General features: G+C 57.3%; 1 protein-coding gene across 1 annotated transcript in view; it reads left to right on the top strand.

The window, feature by feature from the left end:
- The window catches only part of TNS3 (tensin 3), a 216,389-nt gene that overhangs the window by 77,781 nt on the left and 121,603 nt on the right, over positions 1-17,005 (top strand). Inside the window, exon 5 of the mRNA XM_047836463.1 lies at positions 16,483-16,535. Within this exon, the coding sequence (XP_047692419.1) occupies positions 16,483-16,535 (53 nt within the window). The remainder of the gene's footprint in view (positions 1-16,482; positions 16,536-17,005) is intronic.

Below are 17,005 nucleotides of genomic sequence, written 5' to 3'. Positions count from 1 at the left end.
CCCCCCAATAAATCAATAAAAAAATGGGAAAGAAATGGGGACATTTTCCTGCTATTTCTTATGTGAGTCCAAGACTCCCCATCTACGGGTTCTCATAGATTCAGCTGTGGTCGAACCGTCTCATTTGCAGATTTTGTGTCTGCGGATTTGCAGCCTTGCTGGAATGAGTTTGTAATCCCGAATCCGCAGTCCCTGCGCGTTTGTGGACACCCACGGACCCACGCAGGACGGGGACCATGGGAGCTGCCCCCCGCCCCCAGCTCAGGGGACCCCGGGAGGTGCTTCGTCAGCTGAACACCTGCCCCCGGCAAGCGATGCTCAGTGCACGTGGTCTTGCACGTCGGTGCTCTCTGTTAGTGCTCCCCCAGTTGAAAATGCCTGCCTGCAGTGCTGCAGGGTCTAGCACTCCAGGCCCAGGAGAGCTGTCGGGTGTTCACCCTGACTTTGTAGGACAGCATGATCCGGAATAGCAAGAATCGAATGCACTGATGGGGTAGTGATCGGGGGTCCTCAGACGGTGTTAAGTCGTCACCTGTGAACTTCCTGTACCCCTGGCTTGCCTGTCAGCGCAGACCCTAGTCCGCTTTTGCTGCCTCCCTTCGCGCCTGGGGTGGGCAGTTCTCTTGACTTTTTGGGGGTGCTAGGGAAGAGAGAAGTAGACCGTCCGTCCTTGTGCAGAAAGGTTCTCTGGGACCCTGGGTCCCAGCCCTGCCGCGCGTTAACGCTGTGCCTCCCCCTGCCTGGCCTGGGCCTCTGCTCTCTCTGGGGGCAGTGGGGGTGGGAGGGTCCTCAGCTCAGGGGATGCTGTGCCGGCTCGGTAGGACGGAGATGGCCTCTGGGCTGGACGTGCACATGGGATGGCGACAGGTGCTTGTGTATCCCGCGCTGTTTGCTTCACACAGTCAGACCTGCCGTTTAACACGATCAGGGGTTGTGGGTGGTTGCTGGATCGGAATGTCTGTTGACTTGCGGAATCCTACACTTGAGCACATACTTGCGTCTGAGACAGACAGCCGTCCCCGTCTGGCTCTGTCTCCATCTGACAACCTGGGGTTCCCCTGCCCTGAAATTCCCCGTTCGGCCTCCGCAGAGCGTTCGTTGTGAAAGCTTCACCAGACTTACGGGACGGCCTGCCCACACCCGAGCCCGCCCTTGCTCTGCCCTGCCCTGCAGCTGCCCTGTGGGCCCGATGGAGCCCAGACACGGATCCCCACCTTCCAGGAGCAGCACGTCTTTGGCTTCTGAGGCTCACACGTGGTCGGTTTGTGCAGTGACGGCAGCCAGTACATCTGGCCAGGGCAGGCTCGGGGGCTGGCACGGTGGGCTCTCGGTCCACCTGCAGGGTGACGGGGGATGTGGTCCAGGATTGAAGGGCCTGGCTCCGGGCGCCCAGCTGGAGGCACTGCGCTGCCCGTGTCCATCTTCCGGAACGGAAGGAATGACCAGCCAGGTAAGGATTACTGAAGGCTAGTAGGGCAGTCTTGGGATGGCTTTATTTAAATTACTTAAAAATGTTTTTATCATTGAAATACAGGTGACAGGGGCACCTGGGTGGCTCAGTGGGTTAAGCGTCTGACTTGGGCTCAGGTCATGATCTTGCGGTCTGTGAGTTCGAGCCCCGCGTCAGGCTTTGTGCTGACAGCTCGGAGCCTGGAGCCTGCTTCGGATTCTGTCTCTGTCTCTGTCTATGTCTCTCTCTCTCTCTCTCTGCACCTCCCACCGCTCACACTGTGTCTCTCTCTTTCTCAAAAATACATAAACATTAAAAAAAAAAGACATAGAGTTGACATGCAAGGTTATATTGATTTCAGGTGTATAGTGTAGTGATGGGACAGTTGTATATGTTACGCACACAGCGCTGACCGTGGTTAACGTTGGTACCACCTGTCATGATACCACATTATCACAGTACCATCGACTGTATTCCCTATGCTATCCCTGTGACTTGTTCATTCCGTAACCGGAAGCCTGCGGAGGAGTCTTTCTCTTCCATCTGGAGCCCATCGGTTTGTTCTCTGTATTTATGAGTCTGTTCCTGCTTTCTGTTGGTTCATTTGCTTTGCTTTTTAGATGCCACATAGTGAGTGAAGTCATACGATATTTGTCTTCCTCTGTCTGACTTATTTCCCTTAGCGCAATGCTTTCTAGCTCGAGGCACGTTGTTGCAAAGATGTCCCTTTTTTTTATGGCAGAGAAATATTACATTGTGTGTGTACTACAGTCTCCTGTATCCATTCGTCTATTGATGGACACTCGGGCTGCGTCTGTATCTTGGCTGGTGTAAGTAACACTGCAGTAAGCAAAGGTGTGCACACAGCTCTTACAATCATTGTTTTGCGTATCCATTAAGAGGAGCATATTCAAAATATGTGAAGAACTTAACGCAACTCATCACCGAAACGCCAAATAATTTGATTAAAAAATGGGCAGGGGTCTGAACAGATATTTCGCTAAAGAAGACCTCCCGACGCCAACAGACACATGAAAAGATGCTCAGCATCACTCGTCATCAGGGAGATGCAGATCGAAACCACGATGAGACAGCACCTCACAGCTGTCAGTGTGGCTAAAATGAATGACTCAGGAAAGAACAGGTGTTGGCGAGGATGCGGAGAAAGGGGAGCCCTCGTGCACTGCTGGTGGGAACGCAGACTGGTGCAGCCGCTCTGGACAGTTGTATGGGGGTTCCTCCGAAAATTAAAAATGGAACTACCATGTGATCCAGTAATTGCACTACTGGGTATTTACTCAAAGAAAGTGACTTCATTCATTCGGTTCTTGGAGGGCAAGACAGGGTTCAAGTCTAATCTGCAAACTGCCGTGTGGCTGTCACTATGGCTCCCGCCAAGACTCACCTGCCATTTTCTTGCTTTTTTTGTTTTGTTTTTTGAGAGAGAGTGAGCGAGCATAAGTGAGCAAGGCGCAGAGAGACAGAGAATCCCAGGAGGGGCAGAGAGAGAGGGGTGATTACCCTGAGGCAGCCGCTAAGGACGCTGAAAAGTTGTAAACCGTAAGGGGCTGATCACAGTGCCCTTGCGAGTGACAAATTTTGGGGCCCAAATGACATTCAGGCACAGAGGAAATTGTGCTCCTGCTCGACCCTGGATGCCATGCAGCTGTTGAAAACTACTTTGTAGGAGAAAATTTGAGGATTATATTATATCATGTCATATCATATACTATATTGTATCCTATCATATATGTATTGTATATCATGTATATCATATCATATTATATGTTGTATATCCTATCACATTGTATTAATTATATCATTGCATTAATTATATCATATATTATAAACTTTCAGGTCCAGCATGTGCTGGACACATGACCTTCCTGAGTACAGAAAAGAGAGAAAAACCATTGTGGGAGGCACAGCTGGTCTAAACGGCCTCACTGGCCCATGAAGCATTCCCAGATCAAAGCCCTGTGTTTAGAGGACACCTCTGAAAATATAATAGTCACCATTTTATCATTTAAAAAAAAATTTTTTTTAACGTTTATTTATTTTTGAGACAGAGAGAGACAGAGCATGAGTGGGGGAGGGGCAGAGAGAGAGGGAGACACAGAATCGGAAGCAGGCTCCAGGCTCCGAGCTGTCAGCACAGAGCCCGACGCGGGGCTCGAACTCATGGACCGCACGGACCGTGAGATCATGACCTGAGCTGAAGTCGGATGCTTAACCGACCAAGCCACCCAGGCGCCCCCATTTTATCATTTTTTAAAAAAGTTTATTTACTTATTTGGAGAGAGCGAGAGCAGGGAGGGGCAGAGAGAGAGAGGCTCTCAGCACAGAGCAGGGCTTGAACTCATGAACTACGAGGTCATGACCTGAGCTGAATCAAGAGTCGGACACTCAACCAATGGAGCCACCCAGGCACCCCGCCATTTGACTATTTTTTAAGTGACCCCCATTTAAAAACTTACCATTTTTAAGTTGTGCTTGGCCAAGGTCCAGGTGAGTGTCACATTGTCTGCCTGTGTGGGTAGACTGGGCCTGGGCACCGACCTTGGGGATCTGAGGCTTTCATGGATGAGCCTTGTGTCCTTGGTCAGGTCGGGTTGGGTTGGTGCCGGGAACTTGACTTCCTCACAGGGACAAGAGGGAACAGCATTTCAGTGAGGAATTACGATTGCACACGAAGCTTGCCCAGCAGGTCAACGTTCTGTATGTGGTGGGTAGGTTGACCCCATTTTGTGGGTAGGTTTTGTGGGTAGGGGTTGATCTAAGGAGACTACTCTCCTGATGTGACCTGTGTTCTCTGGATTATTGGATGGTGCCACCTTCTCACTCGTCTGACTCTTAGTTGTCAGAGGAGCGATCGGAAAGGAGATCTCATTGCAAAAGCAAGCGCAGGTTAGAAAAGGCAGCAGGTAGTTTTGGGCCAGCTTCCCTGTTTATGGGCTGCTGGGAGCACCCTGGGTGAATGTCCTTCCCCTTTTCGCAGACGAGGATCCCAGTGGACCGGCTCGCCCGGTTGAGCCAAGAACGTCCTGTCTGTAGAGACCAGGCTGGGTTTTGAGCCCAACTTTACCCACCGAAGGCACTTCCCCAGGGTCACTGGGGAAGCAACTGGATGCGACTGGAAGCGAGAGGCGCCCTTTTACAGTGAAGAGCCCAAAACCTTGGGGATGGTTTTTTAAATGGTAAATTGGTAAATGGCAATTTCAGGTGGTCATTTGAAGGAATTTCCCTGGAAATTAGGAAATTAGGAAGTTCCCTGAAGATTAGGACATCTGGTATCTTCACTGGTAGGAAAGCATGAAGGGGAATGGAGTTTGAGCTTGGTTTTGGGCAGCCGTTAATTTAGGGACGTTGGATACTGTGATTTGTAAGAAATACAGATTTGGTCTTTGTCCCCATTTTCAGCACAGCGCCCCGAACCCTTGGGGTTTCTTAAGTGGAGGAGCATATAGGTGGCTCTTACTGTGCTAAGGAGGTAAAGCACCTGAGGGTGGGGAGTGGTGGCTAGGGAGACCGCCCACATGGTTACAGGGGCGGAGCTTTTGGCCCCACCCCCTGACCTCGGGAGGAGGGGCTGCAGGGGGACCGCCCACGTGGTTATAGGGGTGGAGCTGTCTGTGCCACACCCTGACCTCGGGATCCCCACCCCCTGACCCCTGGAGGAGGGGCTGCAGGGAGACAGCCCACGAGGGGTGGAGCTTTCAGCCCCATCCCCTGACCTCGGGAGGAGGGGCTGCAGCGGGACCAACCACGTGGTTACAGGGGCGGGGCTATCAGTCCTATCCCATCACCACGGGAGGAGGGGCTGCAGGGGGACCGCCCATGGGTCACAGGGGCGGGGCTATCAGCCCCACCCCTTGACCTCGGGAGGAGGGGCTGGCAGGGGACCACCCACGTGGTTACAGGGGCGGGGCTATCGGTCCTACCCCCCCCCCCCACCTCGGGAGGAGGGGCTGCAGGGAGACCGCCCACGTGGTCACAGGGGCGGAGCCGTCGGCCCCACCCCCTGGTCTCGGGAGGAGGGGCTGCAGGTTGGATCAATCACCAATTGCCGATGATTTCATCAATCATGCTCCTGTAATGAAACCCCCATAAAACCCAACAGACAAGGTCCCTAGAACCTCCGGGTTGGTGAGCACGTGGAGATGGGGGGACAGCGGGCCCTGGGGCGGCAGGGAGCTCGGTGCCCCCTCCCTAACCATGCCCTGGGCGGCTCTCCCTTTCCTCTGTTCCTGACTTAATGGTTTTACAATAGACCAGGGATCTAGTGAACGATCAAACCCAGTTTTCTTTTTTTCTCATCTTCCTGGAGAATTTCTGGTTAAAAATTTAGCAGCAACTAAATGAAAGTGGAGGAATACTGCCGTGTCAGGTGGGTCGTGGCCTGTGGGTCGTGCACTGTGGGTCCTGTGGGTGTGGCTTGCCCAGGTGCACCACGGCTCTGGTCCTTGGACCCCCTTCCGTCCCCCTCCTCAGCCACGGGACCAGGTCCTGTGGGCACCCACCCTTCTCTCAGGTCCTCTGGGTCGCCCTGGCCCCAGTAGCCCTTGTGCTCCTTCCCCTGCTCCTGGCGTCCGTGGCGGGCCTCGGTGGTGAGATTACAACACGGATAAAGCTGATGCTATGGGCGCTTACCGCCTGCCAGGCACAGTGCTGAGCTCTCTCTCTGGGCAGGGTCTCATCCGACGGCTCCACGCTTAGGCATGTTCAGTGACTGGCCCCAGAGGGCAAGTGGGGAAACCGAGGCTTCCAGTGGTCACCCGATGCCATCGCTGTCCTCACAGGAGGGGGAAGCACGCTTGGCACCCGCTGGAGTAACTCCTATCCCCACAGCTGGTGGCACTGGGTTCCCACCTGCACCATCTATGGTCAGGTGCGCCCTCTTTGGTGAACCTTGCTGACGCTGCCAGCAAGGGGTTCTGAAAACCTCTTCAGAACACATCTGGGATCCTGTTTGTCACCCCTTTTCAGAGACTTCTGCAGGACTTCTCCTGACCCAGGAAATGCTCTGACTGGGTTCAGGCACCAGAAACCCTGACCTCAGGGCCCCCTGTTGCCTCGTCCCCGTGTGGTCTGGGCCCCTCCCTGGGGCTCTTCTGGCTGTCTCCAGGGCAGTCTCCTGAATGTCCCCTCGCCCCGTTTCTGTAGCTGGGCGGTGCTCCTGTCTCTAGGCCCATCAGTGACCATTGTCACCTATGCTCTTGCTGCTTTCCGGCGCTTGTGGGACTGTCATCCAGCCCCTCTGGGGATCGCTCGGTTCGTCACGTGGGCACAGTGCCAGGATCCCGAGTGGTGCAGCCCGGGAGGCCCCAGCCTGGGTGGATGGTGCATTTTATTTTATTTTATTTTATTTTATTTTATTTATTTTTTAACGTTTATTTATTTTTGAGACAGAGAGAGACAGAGCATGAACGGGGGAGGGGCAGAGAGAGAGGGAGGCACAGAATCGGAAGCAGGCTCCAGGCTCTGAGCCATTAGCCCAGAGCCCGACACGGGGCTCGAAGTTGCGGACTGCGAGATCGTGACCTGAGCTGAAGTCGGATGCTTAACCGACTGAGCCGAGCCACCCAGGTGCCCCTGGATGGTGCATTTTAATGGAGCGTGTTTCTGGTGCTGGCAGGGAGGATGCTCACTGGGCTGTCTTAGGCGTGCATGAGGACAGATGGGGCCACAGGAAGTGGTCCACCTGCCGGTGGTCAAGGGCACTGGGATGGCCATCCCGGAAACCTGATGATTCATAAGTGACCAAAGCCAAGGCCTGCTGTGCCCTTCTCAGGGCAGGGACGGCATGTCCTGGACTCCACTGTCGGCTGTCTCTGTTCAGCAGGCTCAGTGGGCACCCCAGGCCGCCTTCCCTCGGGGACCGCTGGGGGCGGGGTGGAGGGCCTACTTCTTGGCCCACATTTGTCAGCGTCTGAGGGTCTCTGTGGCGTCATCTGGGCTGCCCTTGGTGGACCTCGAGGCCGGATGGGGACACGGCCCCGCTGGGCACACCTGGAGCAGACTCGGGTCCCTGCCGCTAAAGCTTCCAACTGCAGAATGAATGACGGGACCCTCCTGCCTTTGGAAGAGCGTGGCCAGCGTGGCTCCTCGACCGTGGAGGATCACTCCGTGCGCTGGCTCACTTCCCTAGCTGTTGCTGCCTCAGTTGAAAATGCTCCTGCTGGGAATTTGAGGGCATTTTTGAGAGAGCTGGATCCCTGGCTTACCATGTCCTCTGTCACCACGCGGTAAGGGATAAACGCCTGACCCATGCCCACACTCGGCCCGTCTGGGCTGCTCCCCCACCAGGAAGCAGGCGCCTCCCTGTCCCATCCCGCACTTGTACGACACGGGAGGTGGCCTAGATCCTTCTCTCCCCTTACGGGGCCGGTGATGGTGCAGCGTGCTGATGTCCGCCATGCACAGCCTGGGGACCGCGTGTCCCTCCGGCCTCTCCTGTCCTCACAACCAGGGTGGGACACCTCTCTTGTCAACCTGGTTCACAGAGGTGGGAGCCGGAGCTGCCAAGAGTGAGAGATGCTGTCTGTTCCCAGGTCGGCTGACCTGACAGGTGAAGGGGCGGCTGTCTGTCCCCACGCTTGCTCTCAGGAAGGCCTGCCAGCCTGCAGGAGCCAAGCCACCTGAGGCAGACCCTGGCCTGTGGGCTCCAGGCCTGCCGCGCATCTGGCTGGAAGGAGACCCGTGTGGACCCGGTGTCCCCCGGCCCTCATGCCAGGGATGGGGTCGGGAGGGGCCCAGCGGACTCTCCCGTGGTCCTCTTTATAGGGAGAGATGTTCTCATTATGAGATAATGGATCAGAATGAAAGAAACGTGCGTGAGAGACGGAATTACAAACGAGCACGCTTGTATCTCCCTCTGAATGTAGGGGATGAGCCTGACCGTTTGGTAACGAAATCAGGCCAATGGTTGCCAGCGTAGACCTGGCCGTGGGGTGTGTGCTCTGCTCCGGGTCCTCCTCTCCCAGCTCTGAGTGACGACCGGCCCAGTTCGATCCAGGCGCAGACAGCCTGGGTGCCTGAAAAGTCGCTGTAGTCCCACTGTCTGATGTATGTCCAGCCCCCCTCTCTCTGTTTTGGTCTCCGGGAGCCTTGGAGCCCGAGGGGCACGTGTTAGGAGAGACCCTGCTTCTTCTTTCTGGTCCGGCTATGCACTCAGACCTTGTGTTTGTGTCCTCGTTGTGATTTTGTGTGCACGTAAGGGACAGAGAGAGGAGGGTGGGCACCAGGCACCTGTGGAGCGCGGGATGCAGGCCTGAGACCTGCCTACCCAGGAATGTGCAGTAGGCTGCTCTGGGGGTGAGGGTGGGGGTAGGGCTTTGGACACCGGACACCTCTCACTGTGCCCCCATTTCCACCCCCCACCCCCCGGAAGCCAGGTTGCCGTCAGGGACGCAGCCCCTGCCCAGTGAGCCTGTCCTGCTCCCCTGGGTCCTGCAGGGCCTGGGCTGGGCGCATGCTGCTGGTGCCCGGCGTGCAGGCATGCGTGCTGCTGCTGTGGGCTGGGCCTGCCCGCGGCTCCGGCACCGCTGCCCTTGAGACTTCCCCAGCCACGGCGGGGCGGGCGCTGTCCCACCCGCTCCCTGTGAGGCCACGGGCAGGGAGAGGGCGCGGGACTCGAAGCAGGGAAGGAGCCAGGTGGTGAGAGGAGCCTGCTTCTGAAGGCGAAGCCCTGGCCCCGGGGCCCCTCAGCAGCGCCGTGAGTTCTGCTCCCGGAGGGATCTGTGGGGCGGCTTGTACTTGGCAGTGGCTTTCTCCCCGGTGCCCCTGCTCTGTTTGCTCACGTCCTTGCTCTGCTGCGAGGGGGCAGTAAAAGTTCCATGTAGGGCCAGGTCTGACGCTTCTCCCGCCAGCGGCTTCCTGGGCTGCCCCTTCTGGGGACCCCCTTCCTCCTTGCCCTCTGCTTTCACGGGCGCCTTCCTTCCATATGGTGCAGCCTACTTCCCGCCGAGTGCCGAGTGCTTGGTGTAGACTTGGCTCAGAGAGAACCTCCCTCGGAGCGACACCGTGCTGCTCCTAGAGGAGCTGGGGCGGGGGGGGGGGGGGGTGGGGAGCAGAGTGACGTTCTTTTAATTTCCTAACTCGAGCCTGCTGTGTTTTTTTTGGACACTCACTGCTGCTCGTGTTTAAGTGCGGTAAGAAAGACGTTTAAGCTGGGCGCTCCTGGTAATGACTTTGTTTCTGGCCTTCTTGTGGAAGGGAGAAGTGGCTGTCTGTCTGTCTGTCTGGCTTTGGGAAGGTCTCGATTCTCCCGCTGCACGGTGGTGAGAGGGTCTCGCCAGGCACTGCGGTCCATATGGGCTTTTGGGGGAGGCTGGCTTTCGGGGCCAGCCCCCGCCTGGCACCCCATACAGCGACTGGGTGCACAGCTGGTGTTGTTAGCTCTGTCCACGTGCTTCCTCACCCAATGCTGCCGACACCTCTGCTTTCCAGGTGTGGAAACTGAGTCACAGAAGGTTGAGTAAATTCTCAAGGTTGGACAGCCCGGGAAGCAGCCGGGAGGTGCTTGACTGCTGCACCCTGCCTGCTGGGCAGCGAGTGAATGAATCCGTGCCTTCGGATTTGTCCAGTGGACGTAGCTGGTTATTGCCTTTGCAAAAGGTTTTCATTTTTTTTTTCCCGTTTGCCTTGTGCGGTGTGCTTCCGCTGGTCTATGGATTGTGCTTTCTTCCTGCGCACGCGGCTGGCCTGCTCCCTGCCCCTGGCCCCGGAGCCCTGCTTCCTTGTGAATCTGGCTTCGGTTACGCAACTGTCCTTTTTGTTCCTTTTTACGGAACTGTTAGTGGCTGTGGGTTTCAGGGCCGTCTGAGCGGCTGGGAGCAGCGCACAGGCCCCGCGGCTCCCTGCGGTCCACACCTGGCTGGGACCCCTGCCGCAGAGGGTCTCTGCTCGTCATCCTGAAGCCCGAGAGGGTGAGGGGACGTGGGCAGCAGGGGCACAGCCTTCGGTCCCTGAGCAGGAGCTAGGGCGAGCTCCCACCTGCGCCAGAACCCCCCACACCCCCGTTCCGGGTTCTTGCCTCGTGTCGCCTTGTGGCTGTGCAAGGGACAGTTTCTTTCCAGGTATCCCCCAGAGTCATTGATTCCCTCTGTTGTGACCTCACCAAGGCGGACACACTTCCTACCTTTCATTCTGTTGCTCTTTTAGGGGCCGGGTGTTCAGGCCGCTCGGTGCATTGACTTTATTATCCTACGAATAAACATGACAGGCATTTAGGACCGAAACGTAGAGCGGTATCCCCGTGCCTCTAACATGGCCAGATCATCCCTTGGACGTGTGGAGGTTGGCGGTGGGCTTATTCCCTCCTGTATCCCACAAACTGCGTGCTCTGCCAGCTGCTGGGGTAGGACGTGGTCCCCAGGTGGAAGGTGGGAGCCACTGCCTCTGCAGGTCTTTACCTGGGGCGGCGGAGGGGGGTGCACAGCATGGGCGAGAATTCATGTGGCGAGTTATTTCTGTGCAGTTGAGGGCTGTGCCATCATGGCACATACAAACAGGGCCAGGGATTGGGGCCGCTTTGCTGGGGAGGTGACATCTGAGCTGAGAGATCTAGGATTAAAAGGAGCTAACCAGGTGAGGCTTGCCTAAGTGGGTGAAGAGCATTCCAGACCTGCAGGGCATATGCAAAGGTCCTGAGACAGGAAGGGTGGAGTGTGCTGGGAAAACTGGAAGAGAAGGGCCATGGGGCAGGGGTGGAGAGAGGGAGGTGCCTGCCCTTGGCTCACAGCAATGGGATGTGGGGACATGGCACCAGCATTAGCCCTACAGATGGGCTGTGAGTTCTGCTCCTCAGGCTCCGTCCACCTGGGGTGTCCCCGCCAGCCCACCGCGTTGGGGACAGGCCCTCCTTGCTGACATGGGGGCACCATCCACCTCGTGAGTCTCATTAGGCAGGTCTTCTCCATCTTCCTGGTTTCCCAGACAACACGCAGAAATCGTAGATGCTAAGGGTGCATCGTGCCGGGCCTGCTGTGGCGCCACAGCACCCCTGCAGAGAGGTTGCTGAATGTAGGAGCCCATTTTACAGATGAGAGCCCTCATCTGCAGGAGGTCCTGCGGTTCTGGGACAGCCTGGGTGGCTACCCTGGCCAGGTGCCTGCTGGCCGTCCCCACGTGGCTGATCACAGCCACCGGGAAGGGGCGACGTCGTCCAGCCGTGGCCTGCTGCTTACCTGCCAGGTGACGTGTGTCAGGGGCACGCTATGTCCTCCCTCTGTTTTCCGGCTGGGTGTTAGGTGTCCTCACTGCCCTCCGTGCCCCCAACCTGGGTCCTTCTGGAAGCCCTTGGTGGGGGGGGGGGGGGGCTCTGTGCTCTGTGGCCAGGAGTCCTTGGTATAGACTCACCCCTGCATTAGGTTTGTCCAGCGTCCCTCCTCGAAGCCATGAGCGAGTCCTCTGCTGCTGGGACGTGATTGTTGGAAATCCAACCTGTCGGTTCAGACCCAGAGTGTCCTGTCTTCTGGCCTGGACGCCAGTCACTTGAGGTGGGAGAGCAGGGCCTTGTGGGTCCTATGGGACTTTGTGCATCTAACAGTCAGGTCTTCAGGGTGTCTGTCTCGTGCCACGTGTGGACTGTACTTTTCGTCTGAAAAAGTAGGAGACAATGTGTGCTTGTAGTACCAGGCTCTGCGCTGAGGGTTCACATTTGGGGTGCTGCAGGGTGTGTGAACGGGCAGAGTCTTGGTGGTTGGCCTGGTCTGGTTCTGATGCTGCCCATGCTGACTTTGGGGCGTCCCACAGCTGCAGACCCTGCGGTACCCAGGGAGGGGGGAAGGTCCCTGTCAGCCTGCTGATCAGATCCCAGACGAGACCAGTGATCAGGCCCCACAGCTGACGGGGCTCGGGGTCCTGCTTGGAACCCCAGCTTTCCCTCCACGGGCCATCTGCTTAGAAAGGGGCCGGGTTACTAGTGGCAAAGCCTTTGTCTCACAGACGTATTTGGGCCATTATCACCCAAATTTGGGCCAGTTTTCTAGTGCTACCCACTGGTCATGGGAATGGCTCCCTATAAGACTGGGTGCTGGGGGGCGGGTCCAGTGGGACAGCGCGGGTGGGTGGGCAGGGTCATGTAGGAGGAGCCACTGGGGGCGGGGTCCTATAGGAGGGGGCGCGGGGGGGCGGGGTCTTGTAGGAGGGGCCGTCGGTGGGGGGGGTCCTGTAGGAGGGGACACTGGAGCGTGGGGTTGTGTCCTGTAGGGCCGGCGCTGCAAGATCCCTATATGGACAGCAGGTGTTTCCTGCAAGTCCTGTGTGGGCCCTAGCCCCCAGGTGAGGTGGGGACTGGAACCCCTGTTCTAGAAAGACGAGGAGGGTGGCCGAGGCCGGAGCAGGTGAAGGACCTTTCCGGGTTTGCAGGGTGCAGAGTGACAGCACAAAGGCGGTCTCACAGGGAACCGTGTCTCCTGACAAGGCCTGGACCAGTTTCTCCCAAGAAAAGCCATGCAGCCCTGCCTTTGGCCCTGGGGTGACCCACTCGGAGCAAACACGGGCTCTGTCTGCCTCTCTTAAAAAAGACAGTTGTGTCTGCGTGCAGATATCACGGGGGATCGGTGTCCCCTCCTGCAAGATGGGTCTGGGGGTTTATATCCCACAGCTACAGAGTTGCTACTTCTGAGCGCGTTTCAAACATAGAAGTAACACCAGTAGCAAAAGAAATGAGGATCAATTATTGCAAAAGTGTGTTGGGCAAGAGAGCCCCTCTGGGCAGATGCAGCGATCAAGTGGTTACCTGCTGGAGCACCCGCCTGGCTGCTGGCCAGGGTCCTGGGCTCCGGGGCTGCGTTCTCTCTGCCTTCCAAGTGCTGGACCCAAAGCGACTGCTGGCCAGGGAGGCCAGTGACTTGGTCGGGGTCCCAGGACCGCTTAGGGGCCCAGCACGTGCGCTGCCTGGCCCTCACCGGAAACAGTGCCTTTGGGGCAGCGTGGGCTTGCGCTTCCCCTGTTGCAGGTGTAACCTTTGCCACGGATTCCACCGGTGCCCCTCCCCTCCGTCTCCCACCGGGTTTCTTCGCGCCTTTAGAAGTTGCGGGCTGTGATAAGCGGGTGCCAAATAGACAGGGGTGAAGGAGGCGGGGCTGGGCAGAGGCAGGTGGGGACCAGGAGCCAGCTCGGAAATCGCCTGTGTTATCTCTGTCGCTCTGGTCGGTAACGATAAGAGTGGCTGGCGGTGTCCTCAGAAGGCTTCCCGGGAAGGTGGGTGGGCAGCGTCTTCTTGCCAAGCACTGCGAGCAAAGCGCAGCCCCGGGGGCCTGGGGTCTTCCCGCAGAGAGGTTTTCTCCCACTTCCTGTATGGGGTTAGGATTCAGGGTTCTGGTGCACAAGGGACCTTCCTCTTTGGTAGATTTCCAGGAAGCTGGTTTCTGGGTCATTCCTCAGCCGTGAGATGCGGTGTGGTGTTTGAAGGGGGGCTCGGCTTTTGAACCCCACGAGCAGATTGGTTCTTTGCTCTCCAGCACAGATGCACAGAGACTGCATACCCAAGGGTACCCTTCTGGCCAGTGATGTGTTTTGGGAAGTCTTGCCCCTTCTGTAGAGTCTCCTAGCCGCTACACAGCAGAGTAGGCACCCAAGGGGCTACCATCTCTGTGTACCCGGGGTCCCATCACCCACACGTCATCCGCTTGGCTCCAAATGTAGCCTCTGAGGGAGGGAGTCCGTTGCGCGTGGAGTCTCAGAGGCTGGCTTCCAGAGGTGGCTCAGTCCCGGTCGCTCTCCGCGGTGGGGGCTGGGCTCGCTCTCTCGACCTCCTTGATGCTGGCCTGGCCCCGGGGTCGGGCTCAGCAGCACGGGCCGTTGGGCCACCAGGGCCAGGGTATCGAAAGAGCCCTGGGTTTAGTGTCAGAAGTTGCTATCACATCTTCACTGTGCGATTCTAGACACAACACGGTCTTTCTGGATGCTGTTTCCCAGGCTGCCTATGAGGGTTCCCACCGGGAGCCAGGTGGCCCACCAGGTGTGGTGAGCTTTCTGACCGCAGTCCACTGTGGCCTGTCACAGGATGCTGCTGGTGGAACAGGGGGCCACGTGGTCAGAGGACCCGGACCCCGTCCCCTCAGGGAGAGGGCCAGAAACAGGGTCCCAAGCTGGCTTTGTATCTGTCCTAGGGACCCCTCCTGACGCTCTTCCCCTCCATGCACCTGTTCGGGCCACGCCCGTCTCCTCACTGTCCCCAAGATGCAGAATAGAGCTACTTCATGGTCAGTCACCAGCTGTGCTCTTCCTGGGACACATTCTCTTGAGGTGACCCCCTCACTGCAGGGACCCCGCCCCTCCACACTGACCTGCGGCTCTGCCCACCTCCCCGTGCACCTGAGGGGTGGGGGAGGCCTCACCACCGGGCTGGGGGGAGGGGGTGCAGGCGGTGAGCAGTGGTTCTGGCCCGTCATCCAGTTAGGTGATGTGTGGGCTGGAAAGTGTGAAGGGCCTTACCCTCAAGGAACGTGTGCTTTCTCTACAAACTTACACGTGTGGATCTTGTCTGGTTTTCAGTCCGTGCACATTACTTCAGTCTAAACTGGCACCGTGGGGCGGCTGCAGGTGGGGCTAGGGGTAGGGGCAGGCGGCCCGGCCTTCCTATCGCTTTGTGTGTGTGTGCACGTGTGTGTTTAGCGACCCGCCTTTCACGTATGTGTCTACGCATCGTGTATATGCACCTGTCGTGTGTCTGCCCTCCATCTATCTGCCATCCATCCGTGCCAGGGGATGCAGGTGGGGATTCCCTGGGCTGGGGGCTGGCTGGGACCCGTCTGGGAAGTGCTGGGCCTCAGGGCTGCTTTGGGGAGAGTGGGCCCAGCCCCCTGACCTCCTGGGAGCCGCTGTCCACGCTGCTCAGAGTCCCAGGCACCGAGGGAGCCGGCTCAGTCCCGGACTCGTCTGTAAGGCGGGACCCGTACGAGAGGCACCCGTCCGCCAGGGACAGCCAGCGGGCAGCCTCCCTGGGCACTCTGTGCTTCCTGCGCCACACGCTCCCAGCATCACTGCGCACTCCATCCGCGGAGCGGGGCCAGGACACGCGGCAGGCTCCGGGAAGGGGCCGCTGAGTCCCAGGAAGGGCACTCGGGAACACCGTGCCGGGCTTACGGGCTCTCCCGCCTCTGCCATCTTCGGCAATGCCTTGCACACCTCTTTGAGCCTCGGTTTCCCCACTTTTGAAATGTGGGAGGTAATTCCTACTCACAAAGTTGCTGGGCGTGTCTCCTGAGATCGTGTCTACGAGGCCTTTGTGGATCACGTTAACACACACTCACATGGAAGGATCTTGCAAATTGTAAAGTCATCACACCTGAGGCTTTTTCCCTGCAGGATGGGCTTTTTTAAAAAATGGTAGATGTTGGGGCGCCTGGGTGACTCAGTGGGTTAAGTGTCCAACTCTTGATTTCGGTTCAGGTCATGATCTCAAGGTTCATGAAATCGAGCCCCACGTCAGGCTCTGTGCTGATGGTGTGGAGCCTGCTTGGGATTCCCTCTCTCTCTCTCTCTCTCTCTCTCTCTCTCCCTCTCCCTCTCCCTCTCCCTCTCCCTCTCCCTCTCCCTCTCCCTCTCCCTCTCTCTCTCTCTCCCTCTCCCTCTCCCTCTCTCTTCCTCTCCCTGTCTCTCTCTCTCTCTCTGTCTCTGTCTCTGTCTCTGTCTCTGTCTTTCAAAATAAATGAACAAACCTTAAAAGGCAAATAGTAGAAGCAATAGAGAATTATCAGGCTTTGTTTTGTTCGAGTCAGTCTGATGATAATGGTAGTGATCTAGTGAGTGTTGGTCGAACACCTCCTGTATACAGGGGACAGGCATTTACAGGTGCCGTGGGTGGGTTTGTCCTGCTGGGGGTTCGTGGACCATGTGGCTGGGGGTCTGCAGTCATAGGGCCCTGACATGCTGGAGACCCTCCCTGGCCGTAAGAGGCGCCAGCAGTCACGTGTTTGACTTCCCACTTAATGACTAAATCACAGAATGGTGGCCGTCCTTCCTTCTCTGTGGGCTGGTGGCTGTGGACCGCATGGGACTGACCTGTGCTTTGTCATTTGCAGGCTCCGGGGGGCTCTGCACCGTCTGCTGCTGTCTGCCGTGCCGGGCCGTCCAGGTAAGCGTCCAGAACCTGGTGTCCCTGCCTCAGGCCAGATATGACAGGAAGCCTGAGTGTGGTCTTCCTCGAGTCTGTGGTCATGTTTCCAGGTGATGCGTGTCTGTGGTTGTGTTCCAAGGTGTAGAAAGCTCTTTTTTTTTCCCCCCTGGATGCACCTTCCCAGCATTGAAGCCCAGATTGTGGGAATGTGATTGTTTCCATGCACAGCCCTGGCTTCTTTGTGCAGGTGAACTTGGGGGGCGTTCCAGAGTTGAGCCCAGCAGGTGCACCAAGCTCTGTCTGCCTGAGTCCGGGCAGGGCCTGCTGGGATGGCCACGGCCAGTGCTCCATGCGGGGCAGTCTCTCAGGAGCTGTGGTTGGTGGATAAGACACGTTATTACTTTTTATATCAGTGTTTAAAAACCTGATTTATTTTGTTTTGTTTTATTTTATTTTATTTTATTTTATTTTATTTTATTTTATTTTAT

The sequence above is a fragment of the Prionailurus viverrinus genome, chromosome A2 (genome assembly GCF_022837055.1).
Source record: "Prionailurus viverrinus isolate Anna chromosome A2, UM_Priviv_1.0, whole genome shotgun sequence".
Taxonomy (NCBI): Eukaryota; Metazoa; Chordata; class Mammalia; order Carnivora; family Felidae; genus Prionailurus; species Prionailurus viverrinus.
The sequence above is the reverse complement of the archived record's forward strand: the minus strand, read 5'-3'. Positions and strand labels throughout refer to the sequence as shown.